The 18,574-nt window shown below is 49.9% G+C and overlaps 4 protein-coding genes across 4 annotated transcripts; 3 read left to right on the top strand and 1 right to left on the bottom strand.

Moving 5' to 3' along the window:
* Positions 1–3,273: 3,273 nt before the first annotated feature.
* POJ06DRAFT_247407 (sulfate transporter family-domain-containing protein) lies at positions 3,274–6,409 on the top strand. The gene is made up of 4 exons (XM_056186900.1): positions 3,274–4,033; positions 4,120–4,265; positions 4,331–4,871; positions 4,924–6,409. Exons 1-4 carry the CDS (start codon positions 3,742–3,744, stop codon positions 6,396–6,398), a joined length of 2,454 nt encoding a protein of 817 aa, XP_056046819.1. The 5' UTR covers positions 3,274–3,741; the 3' UTR covers positions 6,399–6,409.
* A 1,835-nt stretch (positions 6,410–8,244) lies between these two features.
* POJ06DRAFT_247404 (uncharacterized protein) lies at positions 8,245–10,730 on the top strand. The gene is made up of 3 exons (XM_056186899.1): positions 8,245–8,463; positions 8,532–8,664; positions 8,716–10,730. Exons 1-3 carry the CDS (start codon positions 8,346–8,348, stop codon positions 10,592–10,594), a joined length of 2,130 nt encoding a protein of 709 aa, XP_056046818.1. The 5' UTR covers positions 8,245–8,345; the 3' UTR covers positions 10,595–10,730.
* Positions 10,731–10,976: 246 nt separating this feature from the next.
* On the bottom strand, positions 10,977–13,427 carry POJ06DRAFT_288408 (major facilitator superfamily domain-containing protein; the record flags this gene model as incomplete). Its single annotated transcript, XM_056190296.1, has 8 exons — positions 10,977–11,616; positions 11,672–11,993; positions 12,044–12,229; positions 12,287–12,536; positions 12,593–12,705; positions 12,880–13,004; positions 13,112–13,216; positions 13,382–13,427. The coding sequence occupies 8 exons, from the start codon at positions 13,425–13,427 to the stop codon at positions 11,096–11,098; spliced, it is 1,668 nt and encodes a 555-aa protein (XP_056046817.1). The 3' UTR covers positions 10,977–11,095.
* A 543-nt stretch (positions 13,428–13,970) lies between these two features.
* POJ06DRAFT_288406 (pyridoxal phosphate PdxA-domain-containing protein) lies at positions 13,971–15,120 on the top strand (the record flags this gene model as incomplete). Its single annotated transcript, XM_056190295.1, has 2 exons — positions 13,971–14,560; positions 14,619–15,120. 2 exons carry the CDS (start codon positions 13,971–13,973, stop codon positions 15,118–15,120), a joined length of 1,092 nt encoding a protein of 363 aa, XP_056046816.1.
* Between the last annotated feature and the right edge of the window lie 3,454 nt (positions 15,121–18,574).

Here is an 18,574-nt window from a genome sequence, read left to right as displayed (position 1 = left end):
GGTGGATCAAGTCCTTGGGTATAGAGCCGCTCTTTACCTCGGTGCCGGGATCGCCTTGCTCGGCTTAGTCTTGGATGCTTTGTTTGTAAGGATGGTGAAGGATGAAAGGGAAGGTTGGGCCGATCCAGAGGACCAACAGGAAAATCTTGAGACCATACCTCAAGGTGTCTCCACTGCGACTGAATTTGGTGGAACATAAATGTTTACCAGAATAGTCAATAAGTAGGATAGGAAAATGAAGCTAGAAGCATTTCTACAGGTAATTCGCCCGTTAATACACAAAACTGTAAGCAATCATCTGTGGCAATGACTATTCACTGGGGTACATGCGTGATACGAATAGAACAAATAGATACAGGTACATGATCTCCCGGGCTCGCGAGCTTCACGCGTACCAGTAGGTCCTGTACCTGCCGGCTCGTACCAACTAAATGCACCAACTTCAAGTAGTAGCACGTAGCATCCCTTTTCTGAATCTTTGTAAGGGTCTCTGCTCAACAATCATTGCATGTATGTGTGGAAATGTGTAGATGTAGAACACTCTAGCCTACGATCAGAATGTTCTAGCAATTAGCATTCTGCCCAATGACGCCATGAGTTGTAAGTGGAATATTCCAAGTATGTATCTAGGAGGTTCTTAGGGTCAGATCTCAAATATAAATAGAGGTCCTAGGAACCTGTAGTTTGTGTGTGTTTTGTATTGAGTGTGCTTCAATACAGTTATATATTCTCAACAGTATGTCGTACTTCTGTTCTTGGAGTAGTAGTTGAAACGTGTCAAATCAAGCTGTACTCTTGTCGGAGATTGCTTCTTTATGTCGTGCAGATTATGGGACTTCCAGAAGGTCCCAAAAGGGACTTGAAAATTTCACAGGAGTACTGGTGACTAGAGGTTAGTCCCGACAATCGTACCCGCCCATTGCAAACATGTAATATCATCACCGTACTTGCTGCTATGACGCTGAAAATATAAAAAATGTCAATTTGATTGTCTAATACAGGTCATTGTATTTTTTGGTTGCTCGCTAGAAACTTGATAATGTGGTACTTGAGTAAACGTCTAGGGTACATTAGTCCTTAACTATGGGAAAATGGAATTTATTTAGCAGAATATTACCCTACCTTCTTCGTGCATTACCCTACTATCCTAATTGGTTAAGTCTGACCCAAGTCATTGCGGGGTCATCATTGCTATTGAAATAGCATTCATCATGTGTCACCAGTACAATTTCTTTGGCACCAGTTTGGAGAGAAGGTTCAATCACTATAATATTATCACAGCCGTTGCCAGCGCTCTCCTTCATCTGCAATCGGTATGATATCATCTTGCTGCCTATGCTTTGCGATATTGCACCACATCATGTCTCTCATGCCCGTCAGATATACATCTTTAGAATGGCGGCCAATGGAAAATCCCCAGCTATGTAGGTATGCAGCAACTGCGGGTTTTGAATTTTGATTTAGTGAAACTGCCGCTAATTTCTGGACACAAAAAGTTCTCAAGAGTGTTGGGACGGAACTGAATGCAGTTCCTTTTAACATCTTCATCGCAGAGTGCCGACAATTGCTTTGCATGCTTCTCGGGATGACCAGCGGTGGGGAGTTTCCCGTGAGCTCATACTGATCACCGTACATGTTAATAGCTTCCTTTAGCGCTACAGGACCAGTCAGAGCCTCTGGATTTGTATTGGCGTCATTTCTTGAGTGCCTGTCTATAACTGATTCTAAAGGCAACAAGAAGAAGGGATGGCCAGGTGTCGAAATCATCCATGCATTCGAAAGGATAGAGTGGTCAGAGTCATCGTCAGTTCACATGCGGCCAAAAACGCAGTTCTTCCCTTCCGGCGTTATCCCTGCTCGCCGCTTCATCACTGGCATAATGGGCCACTTGAGATATATAAATATCTTCACCACATGCACATATCTATTGCGTCATTGCTAAAAGCGCAAAACAAAATAATAATAAAAGCTCGTTTGCGAGCGCCGAGTGATGGAATACTTCATAACCCATTTACGTTGGCGCTCCCCTGAAGATTTCTGATTGGGACGAAGTTTAAGCCGACGACACGAGAAAGAGCAGGAGAGTTTTCAGGGGTTCAGGGGTACTCCGATGACGACATGCTTGCAGAACCTAGCCCTGAACTGAAGCTGAACCGTGGGATAGGGTTCTCGCCGAAGGTCGCCATCGAAAGCCGCATCCAAATAGACTACCCTAATGTTAGGGAGTTAATCTTGCGAAGGCGGACTGTTCGGACAGATTTGCCCGGTAAGACACAAAAAGTGAGCAATCACGGGTCTTAGACTGCCTAAAAACCAAAAACCAAAATAGGAAATGATAGGAAAAAGGAGCCTGTGTCATCCAGCAAGTAAGATCGAGCACCCCGCATGCACTTGATCTCGAGGACCGGATTACATTGGCTTGCAGCTAGTAACTATTGTGGCAATGACTTTTCACCCGGGTACAGCGTGATACTAATAGAACAATGTAGATATAGGTACCCGATCTCCTGGATTTGACATCTGACCGCGGAGACCGAGCTTCACCCGTACCTGCACCTGCCGACTTATACCAATTAGGTGCGCCAACTTCAAAGAGTAGCACGTAGCACCCTCTTTCTGAATCGTTGTAAGGGTCTCTGCTCAACAATCATTGCCGGTATGTCAAAGGACACAAAATTAATTTTAAGCATGGACTATGTGGATAGTGTGTCGAATATTCTGTCGTCCGTCTCAGCGAATGGATGTGTTATGCAGCCGGACAGAGTTGAGTTAGCGCCTACCTTGAGTCATCCAGCGTTAGTTAGCTGTCAATTGTTGAAGGACTGTGGAGCTGACGTCATCGCGCCGACAACTACTAGTGTGGCGCAATTCTGCATGCGCCTTCGACCCAGATTTACTGCAAGCGTTTTGTCTGCCAACGCCCAGTCGGCCTTGATGAGGGCCCGGGCCTTCTTGCGGCACGATGGCTTGGGATTGCGCAAAACCAATAAATGTACACTATATAATGTAGAAAGTGGGTCGGTACGCAAATTGTTGTGCCGCACTTAGGTGATCGAGCGGTCCGGGCGGATGAGTGACACCAGCGTGGCTGCGGATTGCGTGCGTCGCGAAGGCGCTGATTGGTCCGGATGTAGTTGAAATTCTACCCGTGGTGGCTGGCAACAATGCGATGCGCCGCACGCATGCGTCGGTAGGTGAATCACCTTCCTTAACCTAACCTCCGAAGGAAGATGGAGAACGGAGCTTAGGAAAATTCTTTCAGCGGCGCCATACGTCCGCTGCTTGTCGAAGCGGATATAGCCGTCAGCTGGTTTATTCCAAGCCACGTATCTCGAATATTCGTGCAACTTGGCTTGGGTACCACTTGTGTTGTATAGATCACTCGCACCCAAGCCGCTGCCCCACCCCTCCGACAGACCCTTGTGCAACGTGAATTTTTTCTTCGCCTTCTTGCTCTTTGGCTAGGTTTGCTCGATCGAATTTGCGTCTTGCTAGTACCTCCACCCTCCAATTCACGCTCGCATCCCAGCATATATCGTCCCTCACCTAGCGCACCTGGGCTCGGCATTTCTTGTTCTCTCGCCTCGAGTTCGTATTGTATGCTCATTACACTCTCCTTTCATTCTGCTGTGCTCCATATTTAGTCGAGGAGTTGCTTGTGCAGCAAAGCCACTAGAACTCTCCAACTGAAGGGCTCTCTATCACTTATTTTTGCCCGAGTACGACAGAGATAGACAAAGCATGGCCAGCCAGTCGAGAGCAACAAATGCTGGCCATACCTTGGCCAAGGTCCTGGGTATCAAGCTTAGTGAGAGCAGGAATCCCTTGGATGATCCTGTCACACGCGGTGAATCCGTGTACTCTCTCACTACCGCTGAACCCTACGTTGAAGAAGAGCCGACTGCGGCGGAATGGGTCCAGAGCATCATTCCATCCTGGCGAGAATTCGGTCACTATATCTATAGCTTGTTTCCATTCCTACGTTGGATTGGAAGGTATAACCTGCAATGGTTTGTTGGCGATCTTGTGGCTGGTTAGTACAAGAGTTTTCCTTTCTTCTCGACTGCCGTCACGGCGGCGCTCTCTCGAGTGGTGACCAAACTGACGGATTTCGTGCAGGTACTACCGTTGCAGCTGTTGTTGTGCCTCAGAGTATGGCCTACGCGAAGTTGGCCGAGTTACCCGTCGAATTCGGCCTATATTCTTCATTCATGGGTGTTCTGATCTACTGGTTCTTTGCCACGTCCAAAGATATCACAATTGGCGTAAGTGACCAGCACTGGGTTCTTGAACTGATCCGAAAGCTGACGCCGAAATCTCATCATTGCAGCCTGTCGCAGTCATGTCAACCCTGGTCGGAGACATTGTTCTCAAGGTTCGCGAAAACTATCCGCAGTACGAGGGCCATGACGTGGCATCCGCACTCGCCATTATCGCGGGCGCCATTGTTTTGTCTATTGGTCTGGCCCGCTGCGGTTGGATAGTCGACTTCATTCCCCTGACAGCCATCTCCGCATTCATGACCGGCTCTGCCATCAACATCGCCGTCGGACAGGTTCCCACTATGATGGGTATCACCGGTTTCAGCACGCGCGCGCCGACGTACGAAGTCGTGATCAACATTCTGAAGCATTTGGGACGGACTAAGTTGGACGCGGCCATGGGCCTTACTGCTCTAACTATGCTGTACCTCATTCGATTTGCTTGCAGTTACGGTGCCAAAAAGTTCCCCAGCAGGTCGAAACGGTTTTTCTTCTTGGCTACCCTTCGCACTGCCTTCGTCATTCTCCTGTACGTCATGATTAGCTGGCTGGTCAACCGGCACCATAAGCAACACCCGAAGTTTGCGATCTTGGGACCGGTTCCTCGAGGTAACGTCCACCATACACATTTCGATGATCTACACTGCTGACTGTACGCCAGGTTTCAAAAATGCCAAGGTTCCTAAAGTCGACAAAGACATAGTTAGTACATTCGCAAGCCAGATCCCTGTGGCGGTCATTGTCTTACTCATCGAACACATTGCCATCTCCAAGTCTTTTGGTCGAGTCAATAACTACACGATTAATCCTTCTCAGGAGCTTGTTGCCATCGGCGTTACAAATTTGCTCGGTCCATTCCTGGGAGCATATCCTGCCACGGGCTCTTTCTCTCGAACCGCTATCAAGTCTAAGGCTGGAGTCCGCACCCCGCTTGCTGGTGTAATCACCGCCATCGTTGTGCTTCTGGCCATCTATGCACTTCCGGCGGTCTTCTTCTACATTCCCAATGCATCCCTTGCCGCTGTCATCATCCATGCTGTCGGTGATCTGATCACTCCGCCAAATACAGTTTACCAGTTCTGGCGGGTGTCACCGCTCGAGGTGATCATTTTCTTTGCCGGCATCTTTGTCACCATCTTTTCCAGTATTGAGAATGGAATTTACACCACCATATGTGCTTCGGCTGCTGTATTGCTATTCCGCATAGTCAAGGCACGAGGTCGGTTTCTCGGTCATGTCAAGGTCCACTCAGTTATCGGAGATCATGTCGGACGTCAAGACGGCAAGGATTCTGCTCTCGGCAGCAGTGAGAAACTGCTTCTGGGTGGAGCTGATGCCAGCGGGCGCTCGATTTTCCTGCCAATCAAACACGATGACGGCTCAAATCCAGAGATTGATGTTGGTCAACCTTATCCCGGTATCTTCATCTACCGCTTCAGCGAGGGCTTCAACTATCCCAATGCCAATCATTATCTCGACTATCTCGTCGATACGATTTTCAAGGAAACTCGTCGCACCAACTCCGACTCTTACCCCCGGCTTGGCGATCGCCCCTGGAATGACCCTGGCCCGCGCCGTGGCCAGTCAGAGCCAGACCGTTCGCACCTCCCCACGCTCAAGGCTGTGATTCTTGACTTCAGCTCTGTCAACAATGTTGACATCACCTCTGTTCAGAATCTCATTGATATCCGCAACCAGCTGGACCGTTGGGCTGCTCCTGATGTTGTCCAGTGGCATCTTGCGTGCATCAACAACCGCTGGACCAAACGTGCCCTCATCTCTGCGGGTTTCGGCTATCCCACGCCTCCCTTGCCCGATGCCTCTTACACTTTCCGCTGGAAACCCATATTCAGCGTCAGTGATATAGGAGTACCGTCCGAATCAGCTCCCACAGTTGTCGACGAGCACCGACTACATCATGACTCGAAGGATGTTGAAAATGGGTTGTCGGGCGCCGTGGAGACCGAGTCCGACAGCATTAATTTCGAGAAAAGCATTCAGGATTGCGAGGCGTATCGGACAGATGACACACCTAAGATAGCGGTTGTGCAAGGCTTGAACGTGCCATTCTTCTATGTCGATTTAACATCGGCGCTGCAGAGTGCAATTGCTAACGTGGAGGACAGAGTGGAGTGAAACCGAAACAATCAATTATCGATTTGGTTGAGGCGCCTTAGTTCGCGGTTTTCTCCCAAACGTCTTATGTATCGAATTATTAGATAGACTAAACATTTGAAATGGATTGCCACTTGTTAGACTACAGCTTTCAACCAACGAGACCATATATCTCCTCGTACACGCCAAGGCTCAGGGTATACTGAGACAATCACAATATATTAACAAAATTTAGGAGTTTGTCATCTATGTAACCAATTCATCCAACCCTATATAATTAAGTACTGGAATATGATACGCATCATATTCCGTCCTCATGGCCCCTCACACATCACTGTGCAGGTGGTCTCTAGCAAGCCATCTTGATCATCGTGTACCGGCCGTCGCCAGAGGAACGATGGTGCCGTAAGTAGGTTACCTGAGTCAGGGGTACACTAAACTCTAATCAGGATAGTCGATGGCTCTCATCATACGACTCTCACTGTACTGTGCTCTCAATTGGTGAGGTCCAGCCCGTCGGCTCACCATCACTAGTGTCAAGTATCACGACGTAGAGATCACTTAGGGTGAGCCGGTGCCTTGGTGCAAACTATAGAGCGTACACTTTACTATCTAAGGGCTGTTGACAATTTCGTCCACCTCGTATGGTGGCAGCGGTGGTTCAGGACGGCGTGGGAGATCGGAATATACAAATTCTTTCAGCAACGAAATATGGAGGACGTTATGGATGCGCATCTCTGCTGGCAACCCCAATCGATAAGCAGTCTGTCCACTACGCTCGCTCACGGTGAATGGTCTGAGATATCGGTCGTCAAACATGGCCGTCGCACTCTTCGAATTCAGGTTGCGTCACGATAACATTTATAACAAGCAAGACCTTCACCAACCTCAAAGTGATGATCCTGATGCTAACTACCGCGAATATTCCTGCTGCGTGTTACCATTTTGAGGCTCGTAGATTTGGGGTTTGAATGTCATATTTAGATTTTGTACCGGCTAGCCGGGCTGTCATAACGACAAACAATTCCCGCATTCTTTCCACCCACCCATGCGGATTATTACGCACAATTTTCGACGTCATCGTATTCGCATTGCCACCGTCTTCCCACCTGTGCCATTATCATACATTGACGTACTCCTCACGTAACGCCGCCTAACTCCTCAAGTCGGTCGTTGCAGATCGACGTCGCCGCACCCGCGGGAACGTCAAAGTGGTACGTTGGATTGCAGTAGTAGTTCGCAAAATGGCGTCGCATGAATCGAAGCATTAACCGTCTTATTATAGGTGAACTGCGCAGGTGGTAACAATTCGACCCAGTGGTCTTGTCGTCTCGTCGTCTCGTCGTGTATAGCCGCAAAGTATTGTTCCAAGGACTGATAGAGGCTATATCAATTAACAAAATTCTGGGCGCCCTGCGAGATGTTATCAGGGTCCTAAGATCGGCAATACGCCAGTGCCATACTAAGTCGCCAAGGTAAGCTAAACGTGTGAACTTGGACCCGCCACTACTGGAGACTAATTGAGGACTAGTAGGAGATGGCAGTGGCGGAGAGTTGATCTGTCGCAGTAGGCGGGCAATCCCAGTGTCGACTAGCAGCTTATTAAAGAGCAGCAGTATAGTTGCGTACGTACTATTGACAAGTGGTTCTGTATCTCGATCGATTCAGACTCCACAACCGTGTGCTGGCTGAGGAGTAGGTATCTAAGGGATTGTAGGAAAGGATCGACGAAGACCGGAGAAGAAGAAGAAGAGAGCAGCGGCGCCCCGAGTTCCCGTGCTTTGGTTGGCAGGGTTGGGGGAATCGACGTTCGCTGGTAAAGACTCGCGCGGAGCCAGCCGAGAAACCCAGACGCGCCTCTGAGGGGCTCTTCTCCACTTCGCACCCCGCACGCCATTTAAATACCAGGGCCGTCACTCAGCTTCGGCGGCGGCTTCATGCAACCAATTTGGACATGACAAGCTGAACATGATGCTTAAAACAAATATGAATGGCAACAAGCGCGCAAGGCTCGACTACGACCGCACTGCCTCCGAAGGTCGGACTAAGACCAATGGCTACTCGAAGCCACAGCTGACCCGTGCTTGTATATATCCCCCGTCTCGACAGCGCTGTAAATTATGCCAGCTCAGAGAACTAACGGAGATTGCGCAGGTGCGGAGTGCAAGAAGCACAAGATCAAGTGCTTCGTGCAGCCAGGGCAGACGGCGTGCAACAAGTGCCTGAGGAGCGGCATCCACTGTGTGCCTCACAACTTCGCACAGAAGTTCATCGACGACGATGCAGCGCAAGTAGCTCACTTCCCTGGTTTGCGGACGCTTCTCTGACCACGCAGCAGCTGGAAGGCGCAGACGACGACAACACTCGATCAGCTCAAGGCTGCTGTCGAGCACCTGCTGCACATTAACAATCTTTCGGAGCTGTCCAAATATGACGGCGCTCAACTCATCCTGCGCACGCTGTCAGAGGCCTCCTCCGTGCGGACGGCGTCGCCCTCGACGCCGAATCACTCATCGAATAGCGTCGCTGCAAGCAACTTCGTGTCGGAGGGCCCATCGGCCAATCATCAGGAGGATGATTCCGATCTGGTTCCCTTGCCGATGAACAACCTGTACAGCCTCACGGATCCCGGCAATTCCCGACTCATTCGCGTCGACCCTGCCGACATTAACGGGCCGGATTTCATCAGCCGCGGAGTTGTACCCGTCGCGGAAGCCGAGTTTCTCTTCGACCACTTCCGTGACCGCATCAACCCGCTGCTGTGGGATGGCATCCTGTGCTCGCACAAGTCGCTAAGCGAGGCGAGGCAGTCGTCCTCCCTGCTCGTGGCAACAGTGCTTACCGTGGCCGCACTGCATATCCCGAACAGGGAGCAGTCCCTACATGCCACCTACGACGCCTTTGTTGCCTTGATGAGAGGCTCGTGCCTGCTGCATAGTCAGAACCTTGACGACATTCGAGGTCTGTGCATAGGCGCATTCTATCTGACGAGCCTCAGTTGGGCTCTCTGCAGCAGGGCCGTCCGTGTGGCGACCGAGATGAATCTTCACAAGTCGTCACTGCAGTTCGCCCGAGGCTCATTCGAGTCCTTCGAACGCGTGCGACTCTGGTACGTGCTTTACGTGTGCGACCATCAATTCGCACTCGCATACGGCCGCCCACCGCTGATGCACGAGGATGCCGCCATCCGAAACGCCGACAAACTACTAACAAGCGGCCTATCATCGAAGGGCGACCGAATGCTGGTAGCACAAGTCAAGTTGTTCCGAATCTTAGCCGGTGCGTACTTCATGTATGGCTGTGATGCCGACCTTGAGCTTGGGGGACAAGACTTCGAGATGCTCCAGTCGTTCAACTTGTCTGTCGACCAATGGCGCCTTGAGCATCAGACGAAGGATGTCGATCTATCGAGGGATAGCTTGACCCCCTTCAAGGGCACCACCCTCTATTACCACCTGGCGAGATTCCAGCTTAACTCGGTGTCGCTACGAGGTATCTCTGCGCGGAGGGCATCCCAGACGACCTCAGGACCTGATATGAACTGGGATAGACAGGAAGCTGCGAACAGTGCTATAACAGCTGCAGCAAGCACTGTGAGACTCATTGTAGAAGACGGTGATCTCCGAAAGGCGCTAGTCGGGATGCCTATCTTCACTCACGCCATGATCGCAGTGTGTGCATCGTTTCTCCTCAAGATGGCGGTCGTGTTTGGCGAGTTGGACACGAGGAACGATAACTATCTGCATTTACCTGCGGACCTCGCGAAATACGGCTTGAATTTTCATACGCGGACCGCCCTGACCAATGTGGAGAGCCTAGTCAGCTCTCTTACTTCGGTGGCAGACAACGCAAGTCAGCGGCATGTCGCTAGGCAAGTCGTCACGGGCTTGAAAGAGCTTTTACAAAGGTTCTCGCCCAGCCCCGAAAGCGGTGACTTTGTGTACTCCCGGTCGAGTGGAATGGAGTCTTCGGTCTTAGCAGTCACAGCACTCAACCGAAACCTCCCCGCGGGATCTGAAAAAGATGCTATAGTGCAGAGGGACAGTTCCGGGTTCAGTCACTCGTATCCCGATACACTTACGAACCAGGCAAACGAAGGCACCCAATTTGCCTCATTGGATCAGCCACAAGATCCCTTTGATCTCATGGGCGATCTAGATTGGCGATTCAATGATAGCTTCCTTTGGGGAATCGATGCTGAACTACCATACATATAGGTCTCGAATACCTCGTCGGGAAGGTTTGTATTAGACGTCGTGTCCATGTCTTCGAGACGAAATATATTGTACATAAATCAAGAGTATCACTATGCCACAGCTGTCATAGCCCCTTTCCACATTGATGATGCAAGCGAAGAGGCTTTTAGGCTATTTGTAGCAACTCGGACCGAGACTTTGTTATGTAAAGACACTTTCTCCGATCGGAACTCAGAATTGTGCGTACATGTAGGTTAGCATGCCGTTGTTCTCGACGACACTTGCCCGGTGCGGATAGCAGCACCGTGTTTCTACGCTCCAATATCGTGCATCTGAATGCAGAGGTTGGGTATACATGGAGATTGCGGTGGCAATTTTCTTAAATTCGACTTTACACGCAAAATGCGGCTAAGGTATTAGTTCTGCCCAACAACAACAACCAACACAAGTAGTTACAACTTGCGATACATGCGGCTGACCACCGTCAACAACCTGCCTATTACAGAGTCCTCTGCTCGTCATTCATGCTTTTGTACCTTTCTCACCTGCCTCCCTCTGAGCCCTCAACGCAGCAGCCATAACCTCAGCATGGTCCATTCTTTCGACAGGGTATTTCTTGAAGAAGTAAGCAAAAACGGCACTCAATACGCAGAGAACACCCAGCCAAGTAGTGGTGGTTGCAAAACCTGGGATGTAACGGGGGGCATCCTTATCAGGCCAGAGCCAGGACGAGTAGATAGACGAGGCATTGCCGATCGAGTTGATCAGCGCAATGGCGACCGCCCTCTTAGCTGCTGGCTGAGGGATGACATCGGAAACCCAGGTTTTCACCAGCGGTGAACAGCCGTAGATCGTGCCGAATGCGAAGATGGTGAGGACGTATTGTGCTATCCTGTTTCCCGTTGTTGTGACCGCAATGAACAGAATGGTGCCAATGGCGGACAGGGCACAGATGAATGGCCACTTGGTCTTGTACTTGTCTGCGAGCCAGCAGCTCAGGACAACGTAGACAAGAGCGGCCATGTAGGCCGGAATTGTGTGATCTAACGAGAGTGTTAGGCGAATACCGTTCTCACGGACTGAGTCGACGGGACTTACATTGGCCCTCATGTCCTTTCCAGCCAAAGCTCTTTACGAGGGTCGGGATAAAGTACTGCATCGTCTGGGATCCGGTAACCAGCACAAAGAGCAGGCATTGCGCCCAGACTCTCCAGTCATTGACAGTCATCTTAAACACCGTCCAGTGAGAAAGCTTCTCACTTCCCGCACTTTGAGCCATATCGATACCATCGACTGCCAATCTGTTGCAGGCAAGGAGGGTCTCCTCGTCGTCGAGGAATCGGTTGCTATTGGAAGGGTAATCTGGCATGCAGAAGAAGATGACGATGGCGGCAATGATGGATGCAACGCCTTCGAGGATCTATAGAAGTTAGTTGGACCTTCCAAAGCAGCACGACGAGGTACACTTACAAATAGCCATCTCCAGCCGGCAATACCACCGGCACCGTCCATGTTATCCGTGATCACTCCGGCAAGAAGCCCAGAAACCGCACCTGCGAGCGGCACAGACGTGTATAGAAAGGCGTAGCGTGTGGCCAACTCATATCGCCGGTACCAAGTCGAAAGGTAGAACGCACATCCAGGGGCAAAACCTGCCTGTTGAGCTTGTCAGAGAATTAAACAAGACTAGGTAACAAGGATATGTTTACGCACCTCAGCAACACCGAGGAGGAACCGAATACCGGCCAGCTGGCTCCAGTTCTGAGTCGCGCCCATCAGCGCAGCGAATGTTCCCCAAATGACACCAAGCCCAGGCAGGAACACGTGTGGCCGGACCCGCGTTAGGATCATATTAGCGGGGACTTCGGCAACGAGATAGGAGACGAAAAAGAGGAGGACAATAATCGAATATTGCTCGGAGGTAAGGTTGAAGTCGACCTCCATGCCGCCAGTTTTGGCATTGCTGCCGAGAAGTTAGTCGGATGACCCGTGCCGGTGGAATCTTAAGAGTTCACCCACCCAACATTGGCTCTGTCAAGGTAACCAAGAAGATATAGAACCCAGCAGCATGGGAGAATGCGCCAGTCAAGTTTGCGAAGCAGTCTCTTTTCCTCCGTCGTGCCATCTACCCACTATAATAGCTTGAAGTCAGTATTTTCTGGTTGGGTAGGCGTCAGGCTATCAGTTCACACAGAAGCTCGTGAATCATGTGCCTGAAGGCGTCGATTAAGACGCGGCTCGAGCACGGGGGTTGTCAACGGTATGTCTGCCAGAAGGAATCCGAATAAGAACCGAAAAGTGCCTACCTGAGCAGCGATCTGCTGTGCCTGGAGAACATCGACAGTAGCAGCATCTTTGTTGTTCGCACTGTCACCGGACTTGACTGACACACCAGAGGTGACATGCTCTACTTGTTGGTCGTGGTCTTTGTCTTCAATATTAGCCATATTGGGTGTAGGGGTTTAGTCTGGCCTATCGAGGGCGATGAAGGAGGAGTTGATATGGTGAGGCACCGATACACCTTGAGACTGAGAGTACCATATTCCTGGACATGGCAATCATAATATACATAGACGTCTTTGGTGTCTCCAAAGATCAGACCGCTGATGGACTGGCATTCTCCAAGTTCCCCACGGGGCCGGCCTGAAACATTGTGGGGAACCCGTGTTACGATGGTATCGGCAAAAGCACCGTCCCACGTGGTGGGTGTCGATGTCCTCTCATAGATAATCAAATGATGCGAAGACTGCCCCGCTCTCTAGCTTCTGATGCCAAGTCATTGAGTTGACGAGTGGTTAAAGTGCAAACCGTTGTTGCTACCGGTAATCCAAAGCGTAATTTTTAAGGGATACATTGCTCGTTGCTTTCCTGAGAACGAAGGATGCCCCGAGTAGTCGGAGTCGCCCCGAGCCACCAGCCGCAGCCACCGCGGGTTAGGGATGAGCCGCACGTACCAGCCCGAGGCTTGTCCGATGCGGGCGGGGTCGGGTTAGGGCAAACCCCACAGTCGGGCGTCTCGGCAAATTTTCTGTGATCATGATTGGCTGGCACGCATGCCCCACGGCGTGCGCTAACTTAGCTGCTAATCGGCTCTCTGGTGGAGCTGCGGGGATTGGGGTAGATCGCTAAAATGAGCGAGTCGGAGTAGATGGTCTCGGCAAAACCGCCGATGACCCTCATCTAGAACGTTTGTATCTGCCAAGGAGCCCTCATCCAGGTACTTCGTGGATGCTTCGGCGCTCATGTTTTGTAATGTCCCCTCTCCTGCCGAGATTATAAAAGTGTTTGCGGGGAAGCCGGGGTAGCACCCAGCCTTCGCGGTCAAGCTTCTCTTTGCACGCCCTTGTATCCGTTATAGTCACATTCTAGATCTACCACAGCGGTATCTGCAACCGATATGCATCAACACTCAGAACTACGACGGGCGCGCATCGCCGTGACGTTGGGAGATCCGGCGGGTGTTGGCCCAGAGCTCATAGCAAAGCTGCTCAGCGACCCAGCCAACCGCCAGAGAGCCGACATCGTGCTCCTGGCAGACCAGCTTGAGCTCAAGTCAGCCATTGCCGATGCTGGCGGTGTTGAAGTTGCCGTATCAGACGGTCCTTCTGGCCCTCATGGAATTCAAGTTCTCGACGACAACACAGCATCCCAATTCTCCTCCATCCGCGCCGAGGTCTCGGAAGCCGGTGGGGCCCGCTGCATGCACCAGCTGAAGCGTGCCCTTAAGATGGTGAAGGACGGCGAAATCGATGCTATCGTTTTTGGGCCGTTGAACAAGAGCTCCTTGAAGAAAGCAGGCATGACTGAGGAGGATGAGCTGAGGTGGTTTGCAAACCAGCTGGACTTCAAAGGCACTACGAGCGAAATCAATATTGCGGGGTCGCTGTGGACAGGGAGAGTGACGAGCCACATTGGGGTCGAGGACATCGCTGGTCGCATCACCAAAGACTCCACTCTGAGAGCCATTGAACTACTACATAGGTTGAGGTACGCACTGGCCAGTTCTGGCTCGTACAGGGTTAATACTGACGTGAATCGGACGCAGGTGGGAGTCTGGCATCGAGTCCCCCCGCCTAGGAGTCTGCGCATTGAACCCCCACAATGGCGAGAACGGAGCGTTCGGTCGTCAAGAGATTGACCATATATGCCCCGCAGTTGCGGCTGCTCGGGAGAAAGGTATCGACGTCCAAGGCCCATTTCCGTGCGACACCATATTCCTTAAGCGAGAGCACTTTGATGGTATAGTCACAATGTATCACGACCAGGGTCAGATCGCCATGAAACTACTTTCGTTCGACGGTGGCGTGACGGTCCAGGGTGGTCTTCCTATCCCGGTAGCAACACCCGCTCACGGAACCGCGTTCGACCTTGCAGGAAAGAACCTCGCCTCCGTCGCCAGTACACAGAATGCCTTCAACGTCGCAGTCACCATGGCCGAAAGAAGGATTTCTAGAGAGGGTTGCGAAGCCCAGGTTGCGGATAGCGTCCCTGTTAAAAAGGACTTATTGCCTAAATCCACCGTTGTAGAAATTGCTTCATGCTGCTAGATATCATATCATACCCGCAATTACGAGTGGACACGAATAACGAATATATTCGTATTCGTACGAATATTTGTAATTCGAATACGAATAACTGACGATTTCTTGCTTACTAATGCGAATACGAATAAAATCACTTTTATTCGTAAATTATTCGTAATATTCGTAAATTTTCACGACAACTACAATATGAAATCACGCCTCCCTGGCCTGCCCCCACTTATAAACTGCCCACAACAACATCAACTTTCTCATCGTCTCGGCACACAAGAAAGCCTCCGCAAGCCTAAGCGTAGGGCTGGACACGATACGATATCGCCGGGGTTTGCCCATATCGCGTATCGTATCGCCGGCGGCAAGAAAAGTCGGGCGATATTATCGCCTATTTATCGCCCACTTGGCGATATCGTATCGTATTTTATGCGATATGGGCGATACGATATCGCCAACCGGGCGATAATACGCAGGAGTTTAATGCCATTAAAATTAGGGTTAGGGATTGGCAAAGAGGGTTCAGCAGAATTTATTGAATATAATCTCACAAAATATCTTTGCTGGGGACTTTTGGCGTGCACTTAATTGAGTAATTACTTAGTCTTTCCATCTCAACGGTTTACCGTGATGAGGATCAAGCGGAATCTCGGCCATACGATACGATATTCAACTTCAATATCGCATATCGAATCGCCTAAATTATCGCCAGGAATTTTCCTCTGGCGATATCATATCGCCGCGAATACGATATGGCGATATTCGCCTACCCTACCTAAGCGATCTCTCCCTGTGTTGAATGCTGTCAGACACCTTGTTGTAAGATAGGATATTGGATTAGTCTCCAAGGGATTGCAAAATTGGTAGACGCGTCGTCCAGTTATTCATTGACGAGTACTTATTGACGCATCATGATTGGCTGAATTAAAGTTTGACTACTGCGCTAGCGTCTTGGCAAAATTACGAATAATATTCGTTATCGCTCCCATACTTATTCGTTGCGAATAACGGAAATTCTACGAATACGAATAAGGAAAATTTTATTCGTTTACACCCCTACAATTTTTCCTTTGGGATGACTTTGTTTAATTAGTAACGAGGCAGAATTGAATTGATGCATTCCTAAGTTGTATATTTTGCAGGTTAATCAATAGTTTCGCATATTATTAGAGATTTAGCCACCTGTTGCATTGCATTTCATACCAAAAGCTAAACCCTATTCGGACGTGAGCGTGGGGGTCCAGTCCCAATTAGGACAAGTGCAGCGATGTGCAACGCAAAAAATTGCATAGTACGATGCAATCGTATGAAATTGCACTAGTTCCGCTTGGTATGTTCAGCTAGCCCCAGTCAGGTCTAGCTCCATTGGTAAATTCCGATTCTGGCCTAGCTGGTTTCTACGCGTCGCCAACTGTTGCCCATCGCAGCCACTAAATCTCTCGTGAAATTTCAGTAGTGCTAAATGTCGCTCAAACGTATTTCATATCCCAGATTTCATAAGAAATGCAATGCAACAGGCTGCTAAATTTAATCTCTCTATGCCGACGAACCCTGGTCGCAATTGCGGGTTAGGGAATTTCAAGCTCCTAGTCAATTGAGGCGAAGCTTTCCTCGCCGTCTCAAAATTCAATGCGGACGAATATTATTACGTTAAGCATAATAAGTGACGACAATATACAACGTAAGACCCATCCTTCGTTCTATTCCTGTTCCCTCGTTAATCCAAACTCTCACAGCCAGTGTGGTAATCCACTCCACTCATTTGTTCAAATGGATGGAATGGATGGAAATGGACAATGTACGGGATCGTGTGCTTCTTCCTTGACAGCGAAAGCCGGCGCAAAAGCTGGTTTTAGGAATCCCAGAAGTTGTGGAACAGCATACTGGCAAGAATATTGCTGTCCACGTACTTGATATTATTGCCAGCTATGAAATTTCCTCAAAACTTGTGTACTTCACACTGGACAACGCAGCGAACAACGATACGGCGATGGATACAATTGGTACAGCGCTTGAATTCAAGGGCAGAAGTCGCCGAGTCCGACGCTTTGGTCATATTATCAATCTTGTTTGTAAGCAACTGTTATTTGGCCACGACGCAGATGCGTTTGAAGATGAGATTTCCGCCGATTCGACTATCGATGCCTCTCGCCATGAAGCTTGGAGACGGAAAGGGCCCATTGGGAATCTTCATAACCTCGTTGTCGTTATTCACAAATCGGATGTCTTGACGCAGTTGTTACGAGATTTACAGCAGAAGGCGTTCGATATACCGGAGGACCCTAAGATTAAAGCTAACCGTCCGAAGGACACCGTGATGGATAACCTGACGCGATGGCTGTCTCAGTTGTACATGATACGCCGTTGTCTTGAGTTGAGGCCGTTCTTGGAGGACCTTTGGGCTAACCAACGGGCTGAATTCGACGCTTGGGTTCGCAAGCGATCGAAGTGCAAGGAGGATATGCCCCTTTACGTTCGGGACGAAAGTGAAATAACGGAGAAGGACTGGATCGTGGCTCAACTATATCGTGACGTCCTGACCGAAATCAAGATGTACTCCTTGTCCTTGAAGGCGACGGACAATTCAGGGACCGTAAGAATTATTTGGGACGTGGTCTTCGCATATGAACACCTCCTCGCCCGCTTCGAGCATTGGAAGGCAATGGCTATGGGATACCCTGATCCTGAACACTTCAAAATCAACATTAATCTTGCATGGAAGAAGCTGAATGAATATTACGAGAAGTTAGATGAGACGCTCGTTTATTATGCTGCTGTTACCCTTCATCCTGCATATCGTTGGGCGTACTTCGAGAATGGGTGGGACAGTGAAAGTTCATGGATTGGTACGGCAAAGAAACTCGTTCAGGAACTATGGGACTCAGAATACAGGCATCTTAGCATCTCTTCTGTACGCACCTTGCCGTTCAAACGGCGGAAGGTCTTCCATACGAAATTTAACAAAAATCGCGAAGAAAGTCGCCAGGCACCACTGCCTTCTCAACAGGTGTACCCTACAACAGACGAATACGAGGAGTGGCAACGTTTGCACCTGGACTCGGACCAGGATGTTGTCGATCCGCTATCATATTGGCACGAGAAACGAAGTCTTTATCCCCGGCTAGCTCAAATGGCCATCGACGTTCTCTCTGTTCCACCCATGAGCGCAGATGTCGAGAGATTGTTCTCCTCTTGCGGTGGAATGTTAGACCCTTCGCGCAATCATCTTGAGGCCAATACAATAGGTATTGTGCAGACTCTGCGCTCTTGGCAAAAGGCTGGTCTTATTCAAACTATCGACCATTTTCTACAGCTGCCAGAGTTGCATCCCTGAAGGATGGAAGGAGTTGACAAGTGGTCAGGAGGGAGAAGAGAAGGTTTCAGGGGCTAACGAGGTTATCGAGGTGTAGATACTAGATAGATAGCTTGAATGTATCCATTCCTCCATTCCACTGTCCATCCACTCCAC

This window comes from Lipomyces tetrasporus (assembly GCF_029532465.1).
Source record: "Lipomyces tetrasporus strain NRRL Y-64009 chromosome Unknown POJ06scaffold_2, whole genome shotgun sequence".
NCBI classification, from domain to species: Eukaryota; Fungi; Ascomycota; class Lipomycetes; order Lipomycetales; family Lipomycetaceae; genus Lipomyces; species Lipomyces tetrasporus.
This window is presented reverse-complemented; position numbering and strand designations above follow the sequence as displayed.

Bases quoted from the DNA above. Each gene is read 5' to 3' on its own strand.
- POJ06DRAFT_247404 (XM_056186899.1), top strand. From the start codon at position 8,346: ATGATGCTTAAAACAAATATGAATGGCAACAAGCGCGCAAGGCTCGAC. The intron at 8,464-8,531 runs GTATATATCCCC...GAGATTGCGCAG, and splicing joins GCCACAGCTGACCCGTGCTT to GTGCGGAGTGCAAGAAGCAC. The intron at 8,665-8,715 runs GCAAGTAGCTCA...ACCACGCAGCAG, and splicing joins TTCATCGACGACGATGCAGC to CTGGAAGGCGCAGACGACGA.
- POJ06DRAFT_247407 (XM_056186900.1), top strand. From the start codon at position 3,742: ATGGCCAGCCAGTCGAGAGCAACAAATGCTGGCCATACCTTGGCCAAG. The intron at 4,266-4,330 runs GTAAGTGACCAG...TCATCATTGCAG, and splicing joins CCAAAGATATCACAATTGGC to CCTGTCGCAGTCATGTCAAC. The intron at 4,872-4,923 runs GTAACGTCCACC...ACTGTACGCCAG, and splicing joins CTTGGGACCGGTTCCTCGAG to GTTTCAAAAATGCCAAGGTT.